The sequence below is a fragment of the Sturnira hondurensis genome, unplaced genomic scaffold, assembly GCF_014824575.4.
Source record: "Sturnira hondurensis isolate 20B ecotype Veracruz unplaced genomic scaffold, ASM1482457v3 Scaffold0006505, whole genome shotgun sequence".
Classification (NCBI taxonomy): Eukaryota; Metazoa; Chordata; class Mammalia; order Chiroptera; family Phyllostomidae; genus Sturnira; species Sturnira hondurensis.
Window position 1 is genome coordinate 7911385 of NW_028079136.1, and position 20627 is coordinate 7932011.

At 45.9% G+C, this 20627-nt stretch overlaps 1 protein-coding gene across 2 annotated transcripts in view; it reads left to right on the forward strand.

Moving 5' to 3' along the window:
* The first annotated feature begins 1552 nt into the window (after nt 1–1552).
* Nucleotides 1553–20627, forward strand: part of TRIM66 (tripartite motif containing 66) — a 49233-nt gene continuing 30158 nt past the window's right edge. Inside the window, exons 1-6 of one of the 2 annotated variants that reach the window (XM_037050126.1) lie at nt 1553–1853; nt 15796–15899; nt 17232–17379; nt 18215–18350; nt 18639–18755; nt 20191–20305. In XM_037050126.1, the coding sequence (XP_036906021.1) occupies nt 1625–1853; nt 15796–15899; nt 17232–17379; nt 18215–18350; nt 18639–18755; nt 20191–20305 (849 nt within the window). In that variant the 5' untranslated portion in view covers nt 1553–1624. Of the gene's footprint in view, nt 1854–9507; nt 10143–15795; nt 15900–17231; nt 17380–18214; nt 18351–18638; nt 18756–20190; nt 20306–20627 lie in introns of those variants that run through there. The other variant, XM_037050125.1, reaches the window with a different exon arrangement.

Below are 20627 nucleotides of genomic sequence, written 5' to 3' on the forward strand. Positions count from 1 at the left end.
TACCTTTATTTAGTGGCATCTTGCTGGGTTCTCAGCAGCTTGGCCTCTCCCAGCCCCATCACCCTTTGTCCTTAGTGGGCTTGGCTCCTGGAGTCTGTGGACTGAAGTGAAAGTTCTCTCAAATAAATGTGCGTAATAACAGAGCTCCAGATTTGAATTAAATTATTTTTGTTTTGTTTCTTAAAAAGTACAAATATAAAATTAGTTACACTCCCTTTGTCCTTATACAGTTATAAAACAACATAGTTTACAAATCACAGAACAATCAAATTAACAATACTAACTTCATTTGCAGATGATGCGTTGCTGAAGTTCACTGCCACTGTAACTCAAAGGCAGTGGGTGCTCCCTGTTGTGGCTGAGCTTGGCAACTGCCCCCCCCCCCCCAATGATCATGGTCTGCTTTCCCCACCTCCTTTGTCCATTCCAAGTATGTACTGTGACACATTCATCATCGTGTGCCCAATGTCATTTACACTTCATGTGTCAAGAATGCATCCTTTACATATTAAGCCTGTTCCTTTGTCTTCTCATTAGCCTGAGATAAAATGACACTGCTTGGTGTGAACTAGACCCTAAAATCTTACATCTTGCATTCATAGATATGTAGATGATCCAGAATATTTATACTTTAAAAAACTCACACCAGAATGAGACACTAATTTAAAAAAATTATTGGAGAGAACTCGTGAAAGCATGTGTGTGGACCTCAGCTTGAAAAACATGTCAGTAGTTAAGAGTGGAGTTTGGAATCAGACTGACCTGGGTTTGAATTTGAATTTGAACTCTGCTATTTATCGTCTATCTTTGCGCAGCTACCAAACCTCTGTGAGCCTCAGTGTCCTCAGCCTGCCTGCCCCTTGTGGTTTTATATAATTTGTAAAAGTATCTTAATCCCTATTTCAAGGGTAGCTATGTGGATTGAAATGTAGTATGTATATAAAGTAAATATATTATACATATATAGTGTGTGTGTGTATGTGTGTAATATAGATTAGATTCCAGGCATAAACTTGGCATTTAATAAATTTCCTTCTCTTTTCCAAAATGAAATCTTGGATCAAGCTTCTCCGTTAATAAAGAGGCACAAGTAGATCTGGGACACTTCTGAAGGCAAACAAACCCTGCAGGACTCACACAACCAGCAGACCCCTCCAGCCTTTGTTTTCCTCAGCAAAGATGCTGGGGGTCTCTGTGCCCGAGGGAGGGGCTGAGGCTGTGACCTGCTGTAGGGCATGAGCTCCAGTTCTGGGGAGGATCATGGCCTGGACTTCTGAGGCTTTGGTTTCTGAGTCCTCCCTGGCCCATCCAGGAACATCCCCTTTCCAAAAAGAAATAAACCAGCCTTTTTTTCCTTAATATTGATTTTTAGAGAGAGAGGAGGAGCAGGTGGGAGACACTGATTTATTGTTCTACTTAGTTATGCATTTATTGGTTCATTGTTGTATGAGCTCGGACTAGGGATCAATCACATATCGGGATGATGCTCTAACCAACTGAGCTTCTTGACTGGGGACAATCACTTTGCTTTGTGCTTCCCTTACAGGGAGTGGAGCTTGCTCGCTCTACACGCTGCTTCACGCCTGAGGACACCAATGAAAAAGCCCCAGCCCCGGGCACAGGCATGGCCATGGATATGGGTGTGAGCTTTATGAAGCTGTCACTAGTTGACCAAAAACACAGGAGTGGACAGATAGAGGCCAAGGTACTGACTTGCTCGTTGTGCCAACAGGACCTGCAGTTTGCGGGAGCCTGGCTCCTGCCCTGCCAGCATTTGCTCTGTAAGGACTGCTTTCAGGGCTTGGTGCAGGAGCTAGGACAGGTCGCCAAGGCTCCCAGGACTGTCCCAGATGGTGAGTACACAAGCAGCACAGGTTCACCTCCTTCTAAGTAACAGATCTCTCCTGTTTCATAGGATCTGCATTTCAGGTGTAGAAAGAATGAGAATTTAAATGCTCAAGGGACACTCATTGCTGAAAGCAACTCTGTGGGGAACCTGTGAGACAAAGCAACTCCTCCTGATGCCTGATGTATCTGTTTGGGCTTTTCATGTTTGGGGTTTCCCTAAATTGGTGGCAGACTAAGAACCCAGAGAAGGATTTAATCTCAGGTTTGATGACTCCCCAGACAGAGAGGACAAGTCTTGCGTCACCAAACTTCTAAGACGGGGGGGTATGGACTGGGCTCACTAGGGATGGTCAGAAACAGATTTTGAACAGACACACTGACTAGTGAACTATTCACCATCTAAGCCGCTGCCAGGCAGGGAGGAGGAGCTTGTGTCTTGTCTTTGAATGTCAGGTTTCCTAGGAAACAGTCTGTGAGAACTGCAGAGTCCTTGGAGACAGGAGCCAGGTCTCTTCGTTTCTGTGTTGCAGCACTGGGCACCTGGTAGTGGTACAGAGAGTATTCGTTGAATGAACTTAATAGGATGAGAAAGTCAAATAAGTTGATGGCATTTAGAAACATTATCTTCTGTGTGTGTGTCTTTGTTGGCAGTATTTTCAAGGTGCTTTGAAACACAAGTCTAGGTTTTCTTTGAGGCAGTATAACTTTGCATTTGTCCTGTGATCTGAATTTTGAGCCCTTTAAGCTCTTGGGCAGACTACCCGACCTCTCTGAGCCTCTTTGAGAGTTTGGAGCACAGAGAACTTATGGATTTTTCCACAGAGAACTACTTTGAATTTTTAAATTAATATCTGATTTCTAAACTTATAACTTAAACTTTGCTCTTCCTTAAAGTTTTGGTTTTAGCTTATAAATACTATTCTGTTTATAAATGTGGCAAAATTTAACAGTCATTTTTAAGGGCCTTTCATTAATATTTGAGTCTATTTACAAACTTAGTTAATATGTGCTTTTTATAAATTAAATGTACTGTCTTTTTAAGCAATGCAATTGTCTAGCCAATAAGCTTACTTAAAGAACTCTTAGAAACCCAGTAACTTAAATTTGTAAATATGGTAAATCTTAAATATATCTTAAAAGTTCAAGCACTGGTGGGTTAATATCCAGAATATATAAAGAACTCCTACATCTCAAAAATTAAAAATGAACAACCCAGTTAAAAATGGCAAAGGACTTGAATAGACATTTCTCTAAACAAGGTAAACAAATGACCATTAGGCATGTGAAAAGATTCTTAATATCACTAATCTTAGGGAAATATAAATCAAAACCACAATGAAATACCACTTCACATCCATTAAAAAAAAAGAAAATAATGTGTTGGTGAAGATATGGAGAAACTGGGATCCTTGGGCACTGTTGGTGGGATTATAAAATCATGCAGCTTCTGTGGAAAGCAGTATGGTATTTCCTAAAAAAAAAAAAAGTAAAAGTATAATTACCATATGATCCACAAATTCCACTTTTAGTTATATACCCAAAACAATTGAAGTTGGGACTCAAAGAGATATTTGTATACCCGCGCTCATAGTGGCATTATGTGCCATGGCTGATAGGTGGAAGCAGCCCGATAGGTGAATGGGTAAAAAAATGTGGCATATGCATACAGTCAGATATTGTATCATTCAGCCTTAATACGGAAGGAAATTCTGACACATAATACAACATGAGTGAATTTTGAGCGTGTTGTGCTAAATGAAATAAGCCAGTCAGAACACACACACACAGGAACGTTCTCTGTGATTCGGCTTACGTGAGGTGCCTAGAGTGCGCACGTCCACAGAAACAAAAAGCAGGATGGTGGTGGCCGGGGGCCGGGGGCGGGGGGCAGAAATGGGGAGTTCCTGTTTAGAGGTATAGTTTTAGTTTTGCTCATTTTAAAACCGGTGGCTGTTTGTTGTTGTTGAGTTGTAGGAGTTCTTTATACATTCTGGGTATCAGTCCCTTGTCAGATGAATGATTCGCGTATGTTTCCCCCTGTTCTTTGTGGTACCTTTTTGTTCTGTTGATAGTGCCCTTTGGTGCGTAAAAGCTCTTGATGTTGATGAAGTCCAACTTTTCTGTTTTTCGTTTTGTTGCCAGTGCTTTTAGCTTCATATCCAGGAAATCATTATCAAATCTGTTGCCATGAATAAAGCTTTTACTCTATGTTTCTAAGAATTTTATAAGTTTTAGGTCTTATGTGTAGGTCTTTGATCTCACCTAATATTTTTAACATAAACTAATATGCATGTCTCAAGGCTTTGTTTGACCCAGAAAAATAAATTCATACTGATGACAATCACTAGAATTGTAATGTGTTTGCCAAATTTTCTAAGCGCAATGGAGACCCAAATCATATGCTTTGCTGTCAGTATACCTGGGTATCTGAGTGTGAGTCCTAATACGCCTGCTACGAAACAGTCGTGTCGTTGGGCAAGCTTCGTTGCCTGCACGTTGGGGATGATGACAGTGATAAGTAGCTCAGGATTGCTATGAAGATTAAATGGGAACATACACATAAAACATTCCGTACTGTGCCAAGGATCTAGTAATAGACCGAGAAATGAGAAAAAATACTATTACTTAGAATTTGTGAAACTGAAATGGGAAAAAAATCTGTTAGGAGCAAATAGGCTTGTTTTGGAACCAGAGAGGCAATTTCTTGAATATATAGCAGCTTAAATGTTTTTGGATGTCCTGTGGCCTGGCTAGGCCATCGTTGCCTTCCACATTTGCATTTATGGGTGAAGAGTGGAATGATCTTCCTCTACCACTTGGAGATATTAGGATCCTGGCATGTGTGGTATTTGTTGGTTTGTATGTCTGTCTGCTTCACAGGTATTTATTGACTTTTGTGTACTAGGCCCTCTGACATTTAGGGTACAGAGATGAAAAGGAATTCAAGGTCAGGGCAGATACCTATACACAGATGATAATCGTACCATGTGGCAGGGATGTGAAGAGAAGATTGTTTCAAGTTCGGGCATAGGAATGATACCTCTGGAAGATTCTTCACTCACCACCAGGACTGGTGGATACCAATTGCTTACTGGATGATTTCTAAGGGACTAAAAGAATGGTACCCGAATGGGCTATCTGATGAAATGCAGAGCTGTTACCTATCTCTGGTAAGTCTAGGGAGACACCCAATGACTGAACTTAGATTTCTGGCCCATAATTTGGGAAGCCATGCTTTGGGACTTTGGTTCTTTGGAAAGAGAAGCATGGCCACTTTACCCAGTGGAGGAGGAGCATAGACTTGCTAAAAGGTTTATCCTATTTCTGCCAATCTGGGGTCTTCAGAGGTAAAATATGGGAGAAGGTAGCAGATTGTCAGATCAGGTCAAATGAGAGTTCACTTGTCCTCAAAGCTTATGATCTGCATTATAGCACTTTGGGGAGATTACCTGCTCACAGAAGTTACTGAACTGATGGGGAAACTCCATGGAGAATCCTCGAGGAAAGAACCAACCCTGAAGCCTGAGTCATCAGGTGCAAATCTTTAACTAATGCAGCCACAGCCTAGCTGAGATTCTCCCCAGCAACTCCTTCACACTAGGAAATGGGACTGCATCAGGTCTAGGGCTCTGAGGAGACCCGCTGGGCAAGGTCTTCCAAAGCTAATGATGGGAACCAGAGCAAAGGCAGTAGTGTGCTGAGCACATGCAGTGGGTATCTGGAGCTGGAGGCTCTGCACAGAAAGGCTGGATATCAGAAAGGGATTTACTCAGTCAGTGAGAATACTTACTTGGGACTATTTAATTTTAAACCAAATTGAAATGGTCCCAGGTCAAATTCTGTCTGGAAAGTTGGCCATTGAGTCCCAAAATGATACTTGAAATAAATGTTACAACATCTGGAGGGAGCTGGCTGGCCTGCAACTGACATTTACTAAGTGCTAGATCTGTTTTCAAAATTCTCAGGGTGCCTGTGGCTCTATTTGCTGTTTTGGGGGAGAAACAGCAATTAATTGGGTATTTCCTTCCCCACCAAAGTAAAAGGAACATTATTCTTTCCCTTCAAATCTACTAAAAGACAAATCCTAGCTTGGAGACTTTGATTCTAACATTAGAATGCAAGAATCTACTTGTTTTAAGTTGTTAGTTTTTCCGTCGTCAGTGAGGGTGATAAGTAAAGATGTGGACGGAGCCTGGCAGTCACGGCCCCTGGAGCTCTGTCTGGAGCACCAACTGACCGGGAGATCCTGGGCCTTTTCCAGCTTTCAGGGCTGCACTTGAAGAGCTCTAAGAACACAAGTAACCACCATAGCCTCATGCTTCCTGAAGCCAGTGACAGGTAACAGCGTGTCCCTTGTAAATTACAAATGCTGAAAGGAGGAGCAATCTCTGTTCCTCAGTGGGCAAGTGTTGGGGCTTTGGGAAGATCCAAAGAGAGTTAATGATGCAAGATGCTACAACCTCAGAGTCAGCGTGGGACATGAGGCACATCTTAATGAGCAGCTCAGCTGGAGGGGCTCTAATGGCCTGGGGAGAGGGTGGGAGGTGAGTGCGGGTGAGAGCTCAGCAGCAGGCAGGCCTGGCAGGCAAAGCAACTGCTATTTGCTTGTTCCAGGTGCTAAAGAGTATCCAACTGTTGTTATGCCTGTTGTGGGTAGTGACCTAAGTCCCCCAGGTGGAGGTCAGGCTGCTGAGCTGGGCTGAGCGGAGTGTGCAGCAGGTACAGGAGCTAGAGCTCTGGAACCCTGTCTGTAGGATGGCTTTTTAGTTCATGAACAGTTTCCTCAACTTAATTGGCCCTCTAGGGCCCTGGGAGTAGCACTGTGCACCTCAGAACGGTGCTCGTTACTGGGAGATCAGTTCCCCTGCTAACAAAGTAGGCGGGCTGTGTTTTGGGGGAAGGCTATAGCTAGAACAGAATTGCTGAGGGAGGGAGTTCTTGGTAGCTCTGATTGAAGGACAGGTCGTGGCAGGGTCTGTAGTTTGCTGGGACTCTCCTAGTCAAGGGGGAGCAGTCATAATTGATGCTGTGGAGGGTAGAGGGCAGGAATGACCCTTGGAGCTTATCTCTAACCCCTCACTGCATAAATGGGGCATCGGGATTCCAGAAAGGCCTAGAATCCTGCTGAATGTCACATAATTGGTCACTTCCAGAACCAGAAAAAAATGTCCAGCTCCCTTGCCTGCCAGTCTGTGGCTTGCCTGGAGTTGAGGGCCAGTAGGAACTGCAGACCTAGAGTAGGAACTCTTCTGCCCTTGGTTCCCCCACTGTCTCTCTGTCCAGGCCCAGCTGGAACGGGGACAGTGGCTTTGCATGGAGTATGCCAGTGCATCAGTCCTTGGGTTGATTCTTGAGAGTTGAAGTGAAGAGGGATAGAGGTGCCACACTATCAGATGAAATGAACCCAGATTCATCCTACTTATACTTTCTGCCTTCTGCCATGGGTTCTTCTTTGGCACAGAAAGCTTGTTTCACAGTTGGGTGGTTCTGACAGCATGGGCTTTGAAGGCTCTGGACCCTTCATGTCCTGTCTCAGCCTGTCACCTGGCCTTTATGCCCAGATTCTGACTCTTGGCTCAGATCTGCTGCCTGGCCGTGCCCCACAGTCCCTGGACCCCCTGGCCTGATATCATCTCACATATTTCCTCTGCTGGTTCTTCTTCCAATCCTCTAGCTTTAACCCTGATCACTCTCTCCTATTCTGGGCCTGCTTTTCTAGTTACTTCAAGGCCCCCACTTGCTTACAGAAACTTAGCATGGCCTTCCAGGCTCTTCCCAATCTGACCCCAAACCAGTTTTAGAGACTCATTTGCTGCCATTCCCTATGTGACCTAGCTTTACCCATCTTCCCCCAAGAGGCCTCACACTCTGACATCTGACATCCTCCTGAAGTGCCTTTTCCTTATTATGAACAGCCTACCAAAAAATGAAGGTCCAGATCGATTGGGACCCAGTTACCAGAACTAGAGCCCATAGGGATGTGGTTAACTTGGGATTAAGCAGGATCCCCATTACCAGAATCGAACCCCAAAGGGTGAGGCAAGAACTGTTTAAGTAGTTGTTGCTTTAGGCCAGGGGTCAGCAAACTTTTTTGTTAAGAGGCTAGATAGTAAATATTTTTGGCTTTGTGGGTCATACAGCTGCTGTTACCACTACTCAGCTCTGCTGCTGCAGCACAGAAACAACCACAAACAGTATGGGAATGAGTGGGCATGGCTCTTTTTCAATAAAACTTTATTTACAAAAACAGGTGAGTTGTAGTTCTCTGATCCCTGTTTTGGGCTCTTCCTAGGGAAATTGGGTGGGATTTTGACGTGTGGGTTACATCAAGTAAGAATAGCTGTGTAGGAGCCAGGCAGGGCCAGAAAAATATGGCAATGAGTTTCAGGTAGGGGTAGTATTAGGAGGAGGGATGTGGAGGAGAGGCCAGAAGGGGCAGGGAGGACTTCATTTTGACTAGAATATAGGATTGCTTGAAGGAAACTCTGGCAAGGAAATTTAGGGCCACAGTGTGATGGGTCACAACCAATTTAAGCTATTCTGTAGTCAGTGGGGAACCATTGAAGGTTTTTCAGCAGTAGAGTATGTTCAAATCTGTATTTTTAAGAAGTCATTCTGCTTCAAAGAATGATTGGAGGAGACAAGACTGGAGGCAGGAAGATCTGCTAGGAGGCTACTGTGATTGTCCAGGCTCTTGGTTCCAGATTCCTGGTCCTTGAACCAGAACTGGTCTGGCTACTGGAAAATCTATTTGTGAAATTGGGTAAATGTATCGATTCCTGGTTCCACACCCATACCAAAGAGGTTTGTGAATCACTGATCCAGCAAGGCAGGATGAGGCCTGATCTTAAGAGGCTGTGGGGGGCAGAGAAAGTAGGACACAGGTAAGACGGGATTTGGCAATTGCTCTGTTTGTGACAGCCCATCCATTTGGCTCCTATTCCTCACATATTGCACCCCCCACAACATCCCATTTTGGTTGTATTCCACTGGTTCTCTTTGAAATGACCCCTCTGTCCCTTTTTTTCCATTGCTACCCTTGTTCAGGGTCCCATTAGTGTTCAATTGCCTAAGCCCCCTCCCTGACACTGACCCTCTCCCCACTGCCATCTGCGGTCCATCCAAATAATCAGAAAGCCAAGCTCTGTCTCTTTCCAGAATCTTTTTGGGCTGCTTTTGCTTTTAGGACAAAGGCCAAGCTCCTTAGCTTAGCATTCAGGGCCTTTCAGGAGCATACTTTCCTGCCAATCTCCAGGTGCATTCCGAGCCACTCCCCCTATGTGCTTTTGAAATTTTCCTCTACCCTGTACTTTTGTAATTCTTTTGTACTTGTAGGCTTGCCTCATTCTAATATCTTAGCTCCAACTCAATCCTGTTTTTTCTTCCTTTTTTTCATCCTGCTCCTATAGGACTGTAACTCCCTGTGGGGTGGAGTTAGCTGCCAAGGGACACCTCCCAGGACCTTTGTGCATCATAAAATGTGTGCCTTCTCCATCTGAAGTCCTAATCCTCCACTTGTGACGGACAATTGGTCACTATGGCAACTGACTGTGACGTCACAGGATAAGGACTTCAGGTGAAGTGGCAGGAGCAGGTGAGTGTGTAAGAGACCGATTTTAATGTCTGTCAAAGGCCCCCTGCCCACCCTCCTTCAGTGCTGGGGGCATGGAGGGCTATCTCGGGCTCCTGCTGATTTTAAAAATGATGCGGTGAGAGTGTGTGCCTGGCATCTGCGTGCTGCAGCAGTGTGGGGCTGACAGAGTGTGTCAACTTGAGCTCTGGCTGTGCAGGCACCGCTGCTGCGTGAGCCTGTTATTCCATTCTGGATTGCTATTTTGATACCCAGATTGCATCATTCTTCCTACGTATAAACAGGGGGTCCCCAAGGGCCCTGCAGCTACTCACTTCTCTACCAACACTGTTGTTGTGATGAGCTCTATTTAAATGAGCTGCCGGATCCGGGCAGGTTCCAGCCACACATGAGCACTGTCATTTTGGGGAACATGGAGGGCTGAAGGATTTTGGATCGAGTCCTAAAAGGCTGAGAAGGATGGCCTTCTGAGCTGAGCAGAGAGCGGCAGAGCTAGTTCCTGAAAGTTGAAAATCTCGTTTTCTTCCTTCTGAGCTTCTATTCCAAGGCACCCAGAGGATTAGGAAAGAGCTGCAGCTAGGAAGAGAGTCGCCTCTTTGAGGTCTCCCTCTTGCTGTTCAGTTTGGGAAAATTGCTGCAGAGCCTTCGAGATAAACAGGAGCAGGAGGAGTCAACCAAGCCCTTTCTTGCAGCAGCATCGCAGGTGAGCTGGAGAAATGCAGCCCTGGCTGAGGATGCATCAGAGAAAGGAGGAGAGGATCCAGGCTGCTTCCCCAACCCTCCCCCCTTCCCAGTACCCAGTTCCCCGAGGCTTGGGCCCTGCGGCCCAGCTGGCTGCACCATGCAGGGTGGGGTGTTCCTGGGTGCTTGGTAAGCACCATCCTCTGGGACCTGTGGTGGGCTCACCTGTCGCTCTTCTGACTTCTCTCCCAGGTGTTGCTCTAATCACAGGGCAGCGAGGGCCACAGGTAAGCCTGCTGGCAGCTAGGGGCAGGAACAGCAGTCACTTAGGATCAAGATCTGTCTTTCTAGCAGGGACTGGGTATCTGGGGAGTGGGTGCAACATATTTCTCAAGGTGGTGCTACTCTGAGCTGTGGGCTAGAGGAAGGCTTCAGGAGCTTGTGTGCTGGGGGTCTTAGCTGATGCCCAGGACCCTGGAGCTGCCCTTGGGTGGGAGGACAGGAATGGCTAGCCTACCAGGGGATACCACCAGAGTATTTTTTTCTGCTTGTATAGTGTCTAATGGGGGCATAGGGAGGTAGAATGTCTTACTGTGGCTATAGAGGTAATCAGGGACTGCTCAGTGGTTCAGAATACCACCTATGTTTTACAAGGGCTCTGTGGTGTTTAGCTAAGTTCCTCCTCCTCTCTGGGCCTCCATGTTACCATCTTTATGGTAAGGGAATTGTCTAGATGAGCAGTGAAAAAAGCCAGGTCCGTCTGGCTTTGGTTTTACAGGTAAGAGCTGGCAAAGGAATATCTGACTGCTTCAGAGGATGCCACTGCTCTGTTGGAGTCAGAGCTGGGGCCCCTGCTACAAAGTTTCATGGAGCTCTGGACAAGGCTTATGCACCTGGGGTGTATGGGACCCCACCTGATGGGCTGAGCTGACCCAATGCTAGCTTTCTGAGACCTCCTTGGGCTTTTTCTCCACCCCAGCCCCCTTGCTTGTTTGTAAGGTGCACAGGTTGCCTTGGCTGTGCTGTTCATGTCTGACTACCCAGTCTTGGCCCCCATCCCTTGCTGCCTCACTGAGTCCTGGGCTCAGCACACTCTCTGGAACCCTGTAGCAGTCTTGTAGTGCCACACTTCAGGCTGTACCCTAGGCCTGCTCATTGGTCCTTCAGTGGAGGTGGGACTTAGGGGAGGCGAAATGTCTGCCAGGTCACACTGCCAACCGCCAGGGTGCCTAGGTATCAGGATACACTTCTGTGTGTTGAGCATCTGGCCTTTGCTATTCTCTGTCAGAGGGGAAATGCATCATAGTTGCATTCAGAATCTTTAACTTGCTGGAGCATCTTTAAAACTGGGTGAGCCTACCTTTCTCAGCTGCCAAATACAGGGAACAGAGCTATTAGGCTTAGCCCCAGGGAGAGGGGTGCTCTCTCTAAGGCACTGGTCCTCAAACTTGGTTGCAGTCACCTGGGTTAAAAATACTGATGCCTGGATCCCATCTCCTGGCATTTAATTGTATTTAATTGATATGGGATGTGGACTGGACATCAGAATGTTTAAAAGTGATTCAGATATGTAACGAAGCTTAAAAACCACTAGTCTATAGAAAGACACTGTCCCCAGATATATTTTCTCCAGTCAGAAAAAACTGCTTCACTCGCCTTTTTAAAAGATCATATTTCTTAAAACTTTAAGCATGGCTAGGGCTGGTTTTCAGTTTCTTCTGGGTTCCCAGGTCCAGAGCTGGTTCCATGTCATCATTAGAGTCTGATCATTATTATGGGATATTTTACTTACAATGAAATTATTTAGTTGATTAACATAAAATAAGCTTTTTAAAAAGTTACACTCTAATTAGAAAGGAGTGTAGTGTAGTAAAGGGGCTGGGTTTTAGACACACTTGGGTTTTGGTCGTAGTTCTGCCCTTGCTTTGTATGACCTTTGAAGGGAGACAACTTCTTGGAGCCTCAGCTTTGCCAACTGTGAAATGGAAGCAATGCGTGCCTCTCCGAGGTGATTTGATGATTAAATGAGATGACACATGAAAAGCGCCTGGTACAGAGAGTGGTGGTAAAAGAGTAATTTTCCCCACACATTCTGGGAAGTGCTCACTCTGGTAACGGATTGACCAAACACCCTTGGACGGGGTTTCGGAGCCACTCTACCAGGCCACCAGGCCCCAGCAACTTCTCCTTCGGGGACAGTTATGTGGCCTTTGGACCATTTATCAGGACTGATGTTCTTGTGTATGAAATAGAAGCTCAAGGATGTTGCTTGAATAACTCAAATAGAAAAGAAGTAATATATCTAAATAATATGTAATATGTGATTCAAATAGCTACATGAATAGCTACATGTTAAATATTATCAGTAGATGTTTGATAATTTTAGATACATAACACACCCATACATAGAGTTGGACTGTGTGTATTCCAATTGTCTTAAAAATTTTGTTTTGGTATCCTTGTTGAAAAATGGGGAATTCTCTTAAAAAAAAAAAGCTCAACATTGACACAGCTTGTTGGGACCAGGGACCTTCTGAGGGAGGATAAGAATTTCTGGACAGAAGTGTTGTGACACAGAGAACATGTCCTCTGTGTTCACTCTGGGACCCACAGTCTCCCTGGAACCTGCTTGCACCCCTGTGTGATTCTCCGTCTCTGCTGGCTGCTGCATCAGCCCCTCCTCAGCTGGGCCGAGCCTTCAGATCCAGGCTTGGGCACTGGCTTGTCCCCGACTTGCTGACTGGCTAGCCAGGTCACTGTTTGGCTGGTTATGCCGTCTCATCTTGCCCCGGGGACTGTTTCTGAAGCCTGGCTGCAGTAGGCAGAGGAGGAGGGTTGGCCAGTCCATACTTCCCTGGTATTCCCGATTCACTCATTTTAAGGATGTAGAAAGTATGGTTCAGAAAAAGGGGGTCACTCACCCAAGATTACAAAGATAGTGACAGCCCTGGACCTGGAACCCACATCTCCCAATTTACAGCCTTTCCCAAGCACCACACCTCTGCTCTGGGTCAGACCTGATTCCTTTATTATCCTGAGCTGGCTTTTTTTCCATCACTCTGACAACTCCCAGTGTTACTGCTCTCAGAGGCTGTAAGTGCGAGGAATACACATGGAATATCCAAATCCAAAAGAAACGTAATTGTCCAATTTGCTAAAAATCATGCAATGTTTTTTAGTACCGGTTGTGGATTATTTTTGAATGCAGAAATATGAACAGATAGTTAGAATGCACTGTGATATTTGTTATACTAGAAGGATGTTCAGGGTGCTGTAGGGACTCAGAAGAGGGAATAATTAACTGATCCTGAGGGAAATCAACCCTGCTTCTCTAAGGTAGAACATTTGGAACAAGTTTGAAAGGATGAGGAGGAGTTTATCTGAGAAGGAGAGAACAAGAAAGAAAGAATATTTCAGAAAGAGGGAACAGCACTTTTACAAACAATTTTGCAAAGGTTTGGTGTATCCAGGCAATAACTGATATTTGGCTCAGTAAGGACCTAGAGTGTGTGTCAGGTGAAGCTAGAGATGTACCTAGACAGAGGTAAGGCCAATTTGGACAGGGCCTGAGAACCAGGCTAAGGATTTGGGCCTTGAGGCCAAGGGAGGCAGAGGGCACATGATCGAAGAAGGGAGGTCTTCTTGGACCTATTTAGTTACTTCTCTTTTTTGTGGTGCCAATGAGGCTGTGTTAGTATGACTAATGTGTGGGCCCTCTGGTACCAGGGGGCTGGAAGCCTTGCAGAAATTTTCAAGGATTAGAGAAGCATTTCTGACCTGGGCGTAGATGAGTCCGGTCTCCCTGGGGTGAGACAGGTGGACGGAAGGGACAGTCACCTGACTCCCCTGCATGAGGCCTCCTGCGGAGACCAACCTTCTCCACCTCTGGCCACTGTTCTTGACAGGTAGGAGACTATCTAGAAGATTCCAGATCCAGTTCTGTCCATGGTTCTGTGAAGGCTGGGGGGAGGTTTTAAAGTTTTTTTTTGGTGGGGGGTGGGTAAGAGTGAGAGGAGGAAGAGTATTAAACCGTTATATTTCATGATTTTGTGGATTTTGAAATTTTTTCAGGATATATCAGTTTTTGCTTCATAATAAGCCACTTCAAAACTTTGTGATTAAAACTACTACTTTATGATTCTACAGGTTGGCGTTTGGGCTGGGAGTCTTGGCTGGGTTGAGCTGGGCTTGGCTCATCTCAGCTGTGCTCATGCTGGTGTCTGGGTTCAGCTGGTGGGTCAATTGGAGCTAACAGGCTTATGATAGCTTCAGCTGGGACACCTGAGACAACTGAGGCTTCTCTGCGCATAACCTCCCATCTTCCAGCAATCTACCCTGAGGTTGTGCACTTGGCAGTTTAGTGTTCCTGAGAGCAAGAGCAGAACCATGCAAAGCCACTTGAGGGTTAGGCTTGGAACTTGTCCAGTGTGACTTTTCTTGCATTCAATTGGTCAGAGCAGATCATGAGGACAGCCTAGCTTCAAAGGGTGGAGAACAGACTCAGCCTTTTAATGGTTAGGATTGCAAGGGCATGAACACACAAAAGGGAAGAATTTGTGGCCATTTTTTCAATCTACCTCTCAGACTATTTGATTTTCATCATCTGGGAGAGTTGATAATTGAGGTCATTGCCATGAATGGGGTATGAGAAATCTTGAACTCAAAGTCAACATTCATGGACGCTCATGTGCTTCTCAAGTATTACCTAATTTAATCCTCACAGCAACTCCTGTGTCCCCTTTCTATTTTACATATGAAGAAACTGAGCACAGAGGAGTTCAGTGAGTTTGAGTGACTTGCCAACCACGGTCGCTGAGTGGTAAACCTGGTGTTTGGACTTACATTTGTCTGACTGCAAGTCTAGAGCAACTGCCATTCTGTCATTTTTGATGATTGTGACAGAGAAGACTGGGGTGGTTCTGTCATAGACAGCCCCTTTCCATGTCGTTCCCATCCTCGGTCACAGGCACCTGGTCATGGTCAGGAGGCTCATTTCCTTGCACCCAATGAGCTGATTACTCTTGGGCCCTTGAAGAGCACTACTGTCTCCAGGGGGACAGTCTGATGCTGCTTATATAGTTTAGGAGCCCACTGTGCTGAGGAATGTGTTGGAGATGGTTGCATTTTTCTGGGGGTTTCTCCTGGCTATAACAGGAGAAAAGTTCCTTCTAAATGAGCAGGCAGGAAGGCCTTGCTTTTCTCTGGTTAGGGCCTTTTAGAAATTAGCTTTGAGATCATTAAAGTAATTTTGCTACCCTGTAACCTTAATGGCTAGAGCTGTGTCCTGGGCTAAACTTGGAGCTTAGCCATTAATAGGAGCTGAGCTCTCAGGGCTGTGGAAAGAGGAGTGGGAGCCCCAGAAGGCGCCCAATTTTCAGAGCTAGAGTAGGGTTGGGCATGTGGTAGCAGGGCTTGTGGGAGGTCCTACCTGAAGGTAGGACCAGGCAAAGATGAGGATAAAAGGAGGTCTGTAGGGCAGGCTCCTAATGGGACGGTCATGTTCAGAGTACCCAGGTGGAAAGTGCAGGCTGTAGCAGTCAAACCTAGTTCATTTTGGCACAAGTGGTATTGGCTAATACCTTGGTGTTTAGTGTTAGAAAGCCGAGTGTCTTGGGCTTATGTTATGTATAATCTGCCGTGTTGTTCTGACTCTGCTCTTTTCCTCCTTGTCCCAGAGCTTATCACCTGTCCTGGGTGTAAACGAGTGTACCCTACCAGCGATGTAACTGAATATTTTTTTCTGCAGTGCTTTTCTGCTGGGCAATTCAAGATGACCAGGGTAAGTCAGGACAAGCAAAGAAGCAGCTGATCCTTTCCAGAAATCTGTGGGGTCCGTGTCCATAAGTCTGTCTATTCCTCCATCAGACTTAGTTACCCTGCTATCCGTCTGCCTAATCATCCATCCATCCATCCTTCTATGCATCTATCCAGAAAAGGATTAAAATGTTTTGAGTTGAGGAAAGCAAAATGGGAGTATTTTTCTCTCTCCTACATCTCTTACTAAAAAATACCAGTATTGAACATTTATTTCTTTTTTTCTCCCCCTGAGTTTAAACTCATGCACCAGCCTGGGTTCAGGGCTCTTCAATCTTACCTGTATTTAATGACCGATACCCTGAAACTGAGATTCACATTACTTGCTGACTGATTCCCCTCCTGTTCCTTTCTCTTCTAAGGTATCCTTACCACTACATTTTATTCATTTGTCAATTTACTTACTTGCTCCTGTATCTAATTCTTATTGAATATCTTACATGGGTTAGGCCCTGTGCTGGGTGCTAGGCAGACAGAGACCCATTTTTTTCTATCCTCAGTTCATAGTTTAATTAGTGAACTTGTATTTCTCCTCTCCCTCCCTTCCTGCTGTGGACTTTTCAGAGACCAGTGTGAGGAGAAATCTACTAGAATCTATGTCAATTTATTATTCAGGAACAGACATGCTAATTTTTTCCAAATCTCTTCTCCACATGTTTTACATCAGCCCTGCAAGGTATTTGCTACCCAAATGAATGAACATGTGGACTGGGAGAGGACTGGGTACTCCTGAGCCCAGCAGGCCCAGTTGTGGAAACATAGATCTGAGAGCTGGTCTTTCCTGGCTGTGTTAAGTCATCTTTCTGGGGCTTCCTCCTCTCTGCAGGCACGTTGAACTTTCTGCCCATGCCTTCCTATTTTTCTCCCTTGTCTGCTTGGTAAACTTCTACTTGTCATTCCATATTCAGCTCCAATGTCACCTCTTTATGAGACCTTTCCTGGCCTCTCTGAGACTGAGCTCTTGGAAACCTCCCTTTGCTTTTGTAGCACTCGGTGCTTCCTTTTATCAGTGTTGCTCATTGAATGCCTGCCATCCTGTCCAGGCTGTGTGTGCCTTACTCATTTGGCTCTCATCTTCAGCACAGCATTGTGTTAATAGCCCCTGAGCCAACTATTCTTTTGGATGCCTTTCCTCACAGGCCCCTATGTGTCACTCCCAGGCAGCTCTAAGAATTGCCTTCACTCCACAGTAGTGAACAATATCCCCGCAGGACTCCAGACCCTAGAGTATTGACCACTCATAGAGGCGGGCCCAAATAAAGACATTGTCAGTAACTCCAGAACCCTCTGCTTCCAGAACTGCTCTGAGTGCAAGGAGAAGAGGGCGGCACACATCCTCTGCACCTACTGCAACCGTTGGCTGTGCAGCTCCTGCACGGAAGAGCACCGGCATGGCCCTGTGCCTGGGGGGCCGCTCTTCACCCGGGCCCAGAAGGGAGCTCCAGGTATCACTTCTTGCTCTCTCTACTGGCTCACATGCCCTTAAGCAGTGCTGAACCCTAAACCTTCCAGAGAATAGTTCTCTGACATTGTTCCCCTGCTGGGGGTAGGGGGTGAGGTAGTCTCTGAGCCTTTCCCAAAGGAAAGGTATCTCCTCCAGAATCAGAGTCACAGTAGAAGTCACTCTAGGCTCTCCCCTTTGGGGTGGGAGTGGGCGAGTGTGGGTCAGATGGTGCAAGGCGGAATAGTTTTGGGTTATGGAAGGTAGCTGAGTTCCTTATTTTCACTTGTATTTATAAGTCATGCATCACTTCTGTTTAGTTACTTAATTAAACAGCCTGTATCAGGGTTTGTCCATTTGTCTATCTACCTTGAAAGTCTTTTCCCAAGGCTCTTGAACCGTGGGAGTTTTACCTTTGTCATACCCACAGGAATTGGGTTTAACGATCCGTGTGGTCCGGCCTAGAGCCTGGTGAGGCTGGGTAGCTGGTTTCAGCATCACCACACTGAACCCTGCTTGATGAAGAGGTTTAGGTTGAGTTTTAGAGGAGTCATTATTCTGCAGGTGATCCTGTGTGACAGTGGTAACAAACACCTTCCTGAGCCTTTGGTAGGCGGTGGAATGCTTGGGACTTGATGGTATGTTATTTTTGGCCAGCTGGGCAAATCTATCTGAGCTAAGCCTGCATTCCTCCTTGTACTCCTAGAAACTTGGTAGCCCAGAGAGAGGTCTCTGCTGTTTGCACCATCTATCTTTGCACCACCAAAGCCCTGTGTCTCCCCTGTGTCCATTGAGGGCCAAGGGCTACTCAGTAGAGCGTTCTCTATTTTGTCTGGCAGGAGTGAACGGTAGTGGTTCTGGAGACTTCACCTTGTACTGTCCTCTACACGCGCAGGAAGTGCTCAAGCTATTCTGCGAGACTTGTGATGTGCTCACATGCCATCGCTGCCTCATGGTGGAACACAAAGAACACAGGTGGGGCTGGCTGACTGCTCAAAGGAGTTGGGAAGAGCTCTGGACTCCCTTCTTGTGGGAGTGTCGGGCTTCCAGTGCATCAGAATTCTTTCCCTGCCTAAGCCAACCTTCAGCTCCTGGGCAGAAGGACTAAAGGGCCAAGTGCTGACAGTATCTCTGACTTTTCCTAGATGCAGTCCCAGCCTCCATCAGCCTGGCTGTGACATGCACTGTGGGGATTCTTGCTTGGCTGGCATGCTCAGAATAAGAGTCAGCTCTCCTCAGCTTTTTCTCTGCCTCCTCTTCCAGGTGCAGGCATCTTGAAGAAGTTCTGCAGAATCAGAGGATGCTTCTGGAAAGTGTGACTACACAGGTGGCCCATAAGAAATCTGCTCTACAGACATCTGCAAAGCAAATTGAGGACAGGTAGCACAGGCTATCCCCTTGCTAGCTTGGAAAATGCTCTGTTCCTTCTCATCCTGGACATGCCATTAAACAGATACAGATACATGTCTCATAAGGCATATGTCCTGGCCTTAGAGGTCTCGGGGCCTGTGAAGGGGCTGGAGGTCATCACTTAGTGAATGGGACCAAACTAGGGCAGGGCAGTGAGTCTGGGCCAAAGTAGATGCCTTCTGAGAGTGGCTATGAAATAGTCAGAGGTAGGTGCCTGAGACCAGGGCACAGGGCAGATAACTGGGGAAGAGGGTGCCACTTAGCCTAAGAGTACAACCAGTAAGTGCTAATCAGCCCTTTTTTACCCCTTCCCATTATTTGCTGTAGAAATCTACAAATGATATTGAGTCATTGGCATTTTACGGAGGAAGAGGAATTACTAGGTACTGAGAGCTCATCATATGGCAGGCATTGAGTTGGGCATCATACATGCATTATTTTGTTCAGTTTTTACCATTCTTTGAGTCAGGGGTTACCTCCATTTTACTGTTGAGGATAGGTGATTTGTTAATCAGTGACTGAGCTAAGTTTGGAAGCTAGGTCTGTGTGACTTCAAAGCCCATGTTCTTTTGTATTTTTTACCAGCTTTACTGAGATGTAATTTACATACAGTATAATTTCTCTTTTAAAATGTATAATTCAGTGGTTCATAGTGTATTCATAGCTTTGTGCAACCATTATTACTGTCTACTTTTAGAACATTTAATCACCCCCAAAAGGAACCCCATACACATTAGCAGTCATTCCCCATTCCCCCAACACCCCCAGTTCTTGGCAGCCCCTAGTCTGCTCTGTGTTTCTGCCCATGCTCTTGTTACTGCATGGTACTGTTTGGTGGAGCTTTTTTTTTTTTTAAGATTTTATTTATTTATCTTAGAGGGGAAGGGAAGGAGAGAGAGAGAGAAATATCAATGTATGGTTGCCTCTCGTACGTCCCCTGCCAGGAACTGGGAACTGGCCTGCAACCCAGGCATGTGCCCTGACTGGGAATCGAACCGTGATCATGTGGTTCGCAGGCCCGCGCTCAATCCACTGAGCTACACCAGCCAGGTCTGGTGGAGCTTTTTAAGACAACAGATTACATGAAACTATACTCACTCACTCTGTCCCACCCTTAGTGCTGTGTGCCCTAGTGAGCTGTTGCACTGACTTGGGTGTAGCCCTGAGGTTTGTCTAGAGAAAACCAGGTTGAGCTTTGTGCCATTGGCCCACTTAGATCAAGTGGGCTGGGTTGTACAAAGGGTGAGGTGGTGGAGGAAGGTTCTTATTTCTTTATATTTGGTGCTTGCTGGGCCCTGATCTCAATGGGCATCCTCCAAGTTGTTGGCTCTTCGGTTTGTTGTCTCTAGGCCCTCATAGTCCTGGAGGGAAGGGCTTACCATGCTATGTTTTATCCTGTTGACAGGATTTTCGAGGTGAAGCATCAGCACAGGAAGGTGGAAAACCAGATCAAAATGGCCAAGATGGTTTTGATGAATGAGCTGAACAAACAGGCCAATGGGCTCATAGAAGAGTTGGAGGTATATGTGGACAAATGGGTCAGGTGGATGGGTTCTGTGCGCTGCCTAGGTCAGAAACCAGGTGCACATCAAACTAGTTCCAGGACTCAGAGCTGCTTGGGTTGGAATTTAGATGTGCAGTTTCCATAGCTCTCTTCTGCTCTATAGATTTTAAAGTGTCCAGGCTAGTTTTGGGAGGGTGGCTAATTAGGGGCTGGAAAATTAGTTCAAACTCCCATCAGTGCTATGGCTCTAAGGCAGCTGCCTTCCTGGACTATGCAGCATTATAGCCTTGGAAGAGAGTTGTGCAACAACTCACTTTCTTCATCAAGTTATGTCCAAG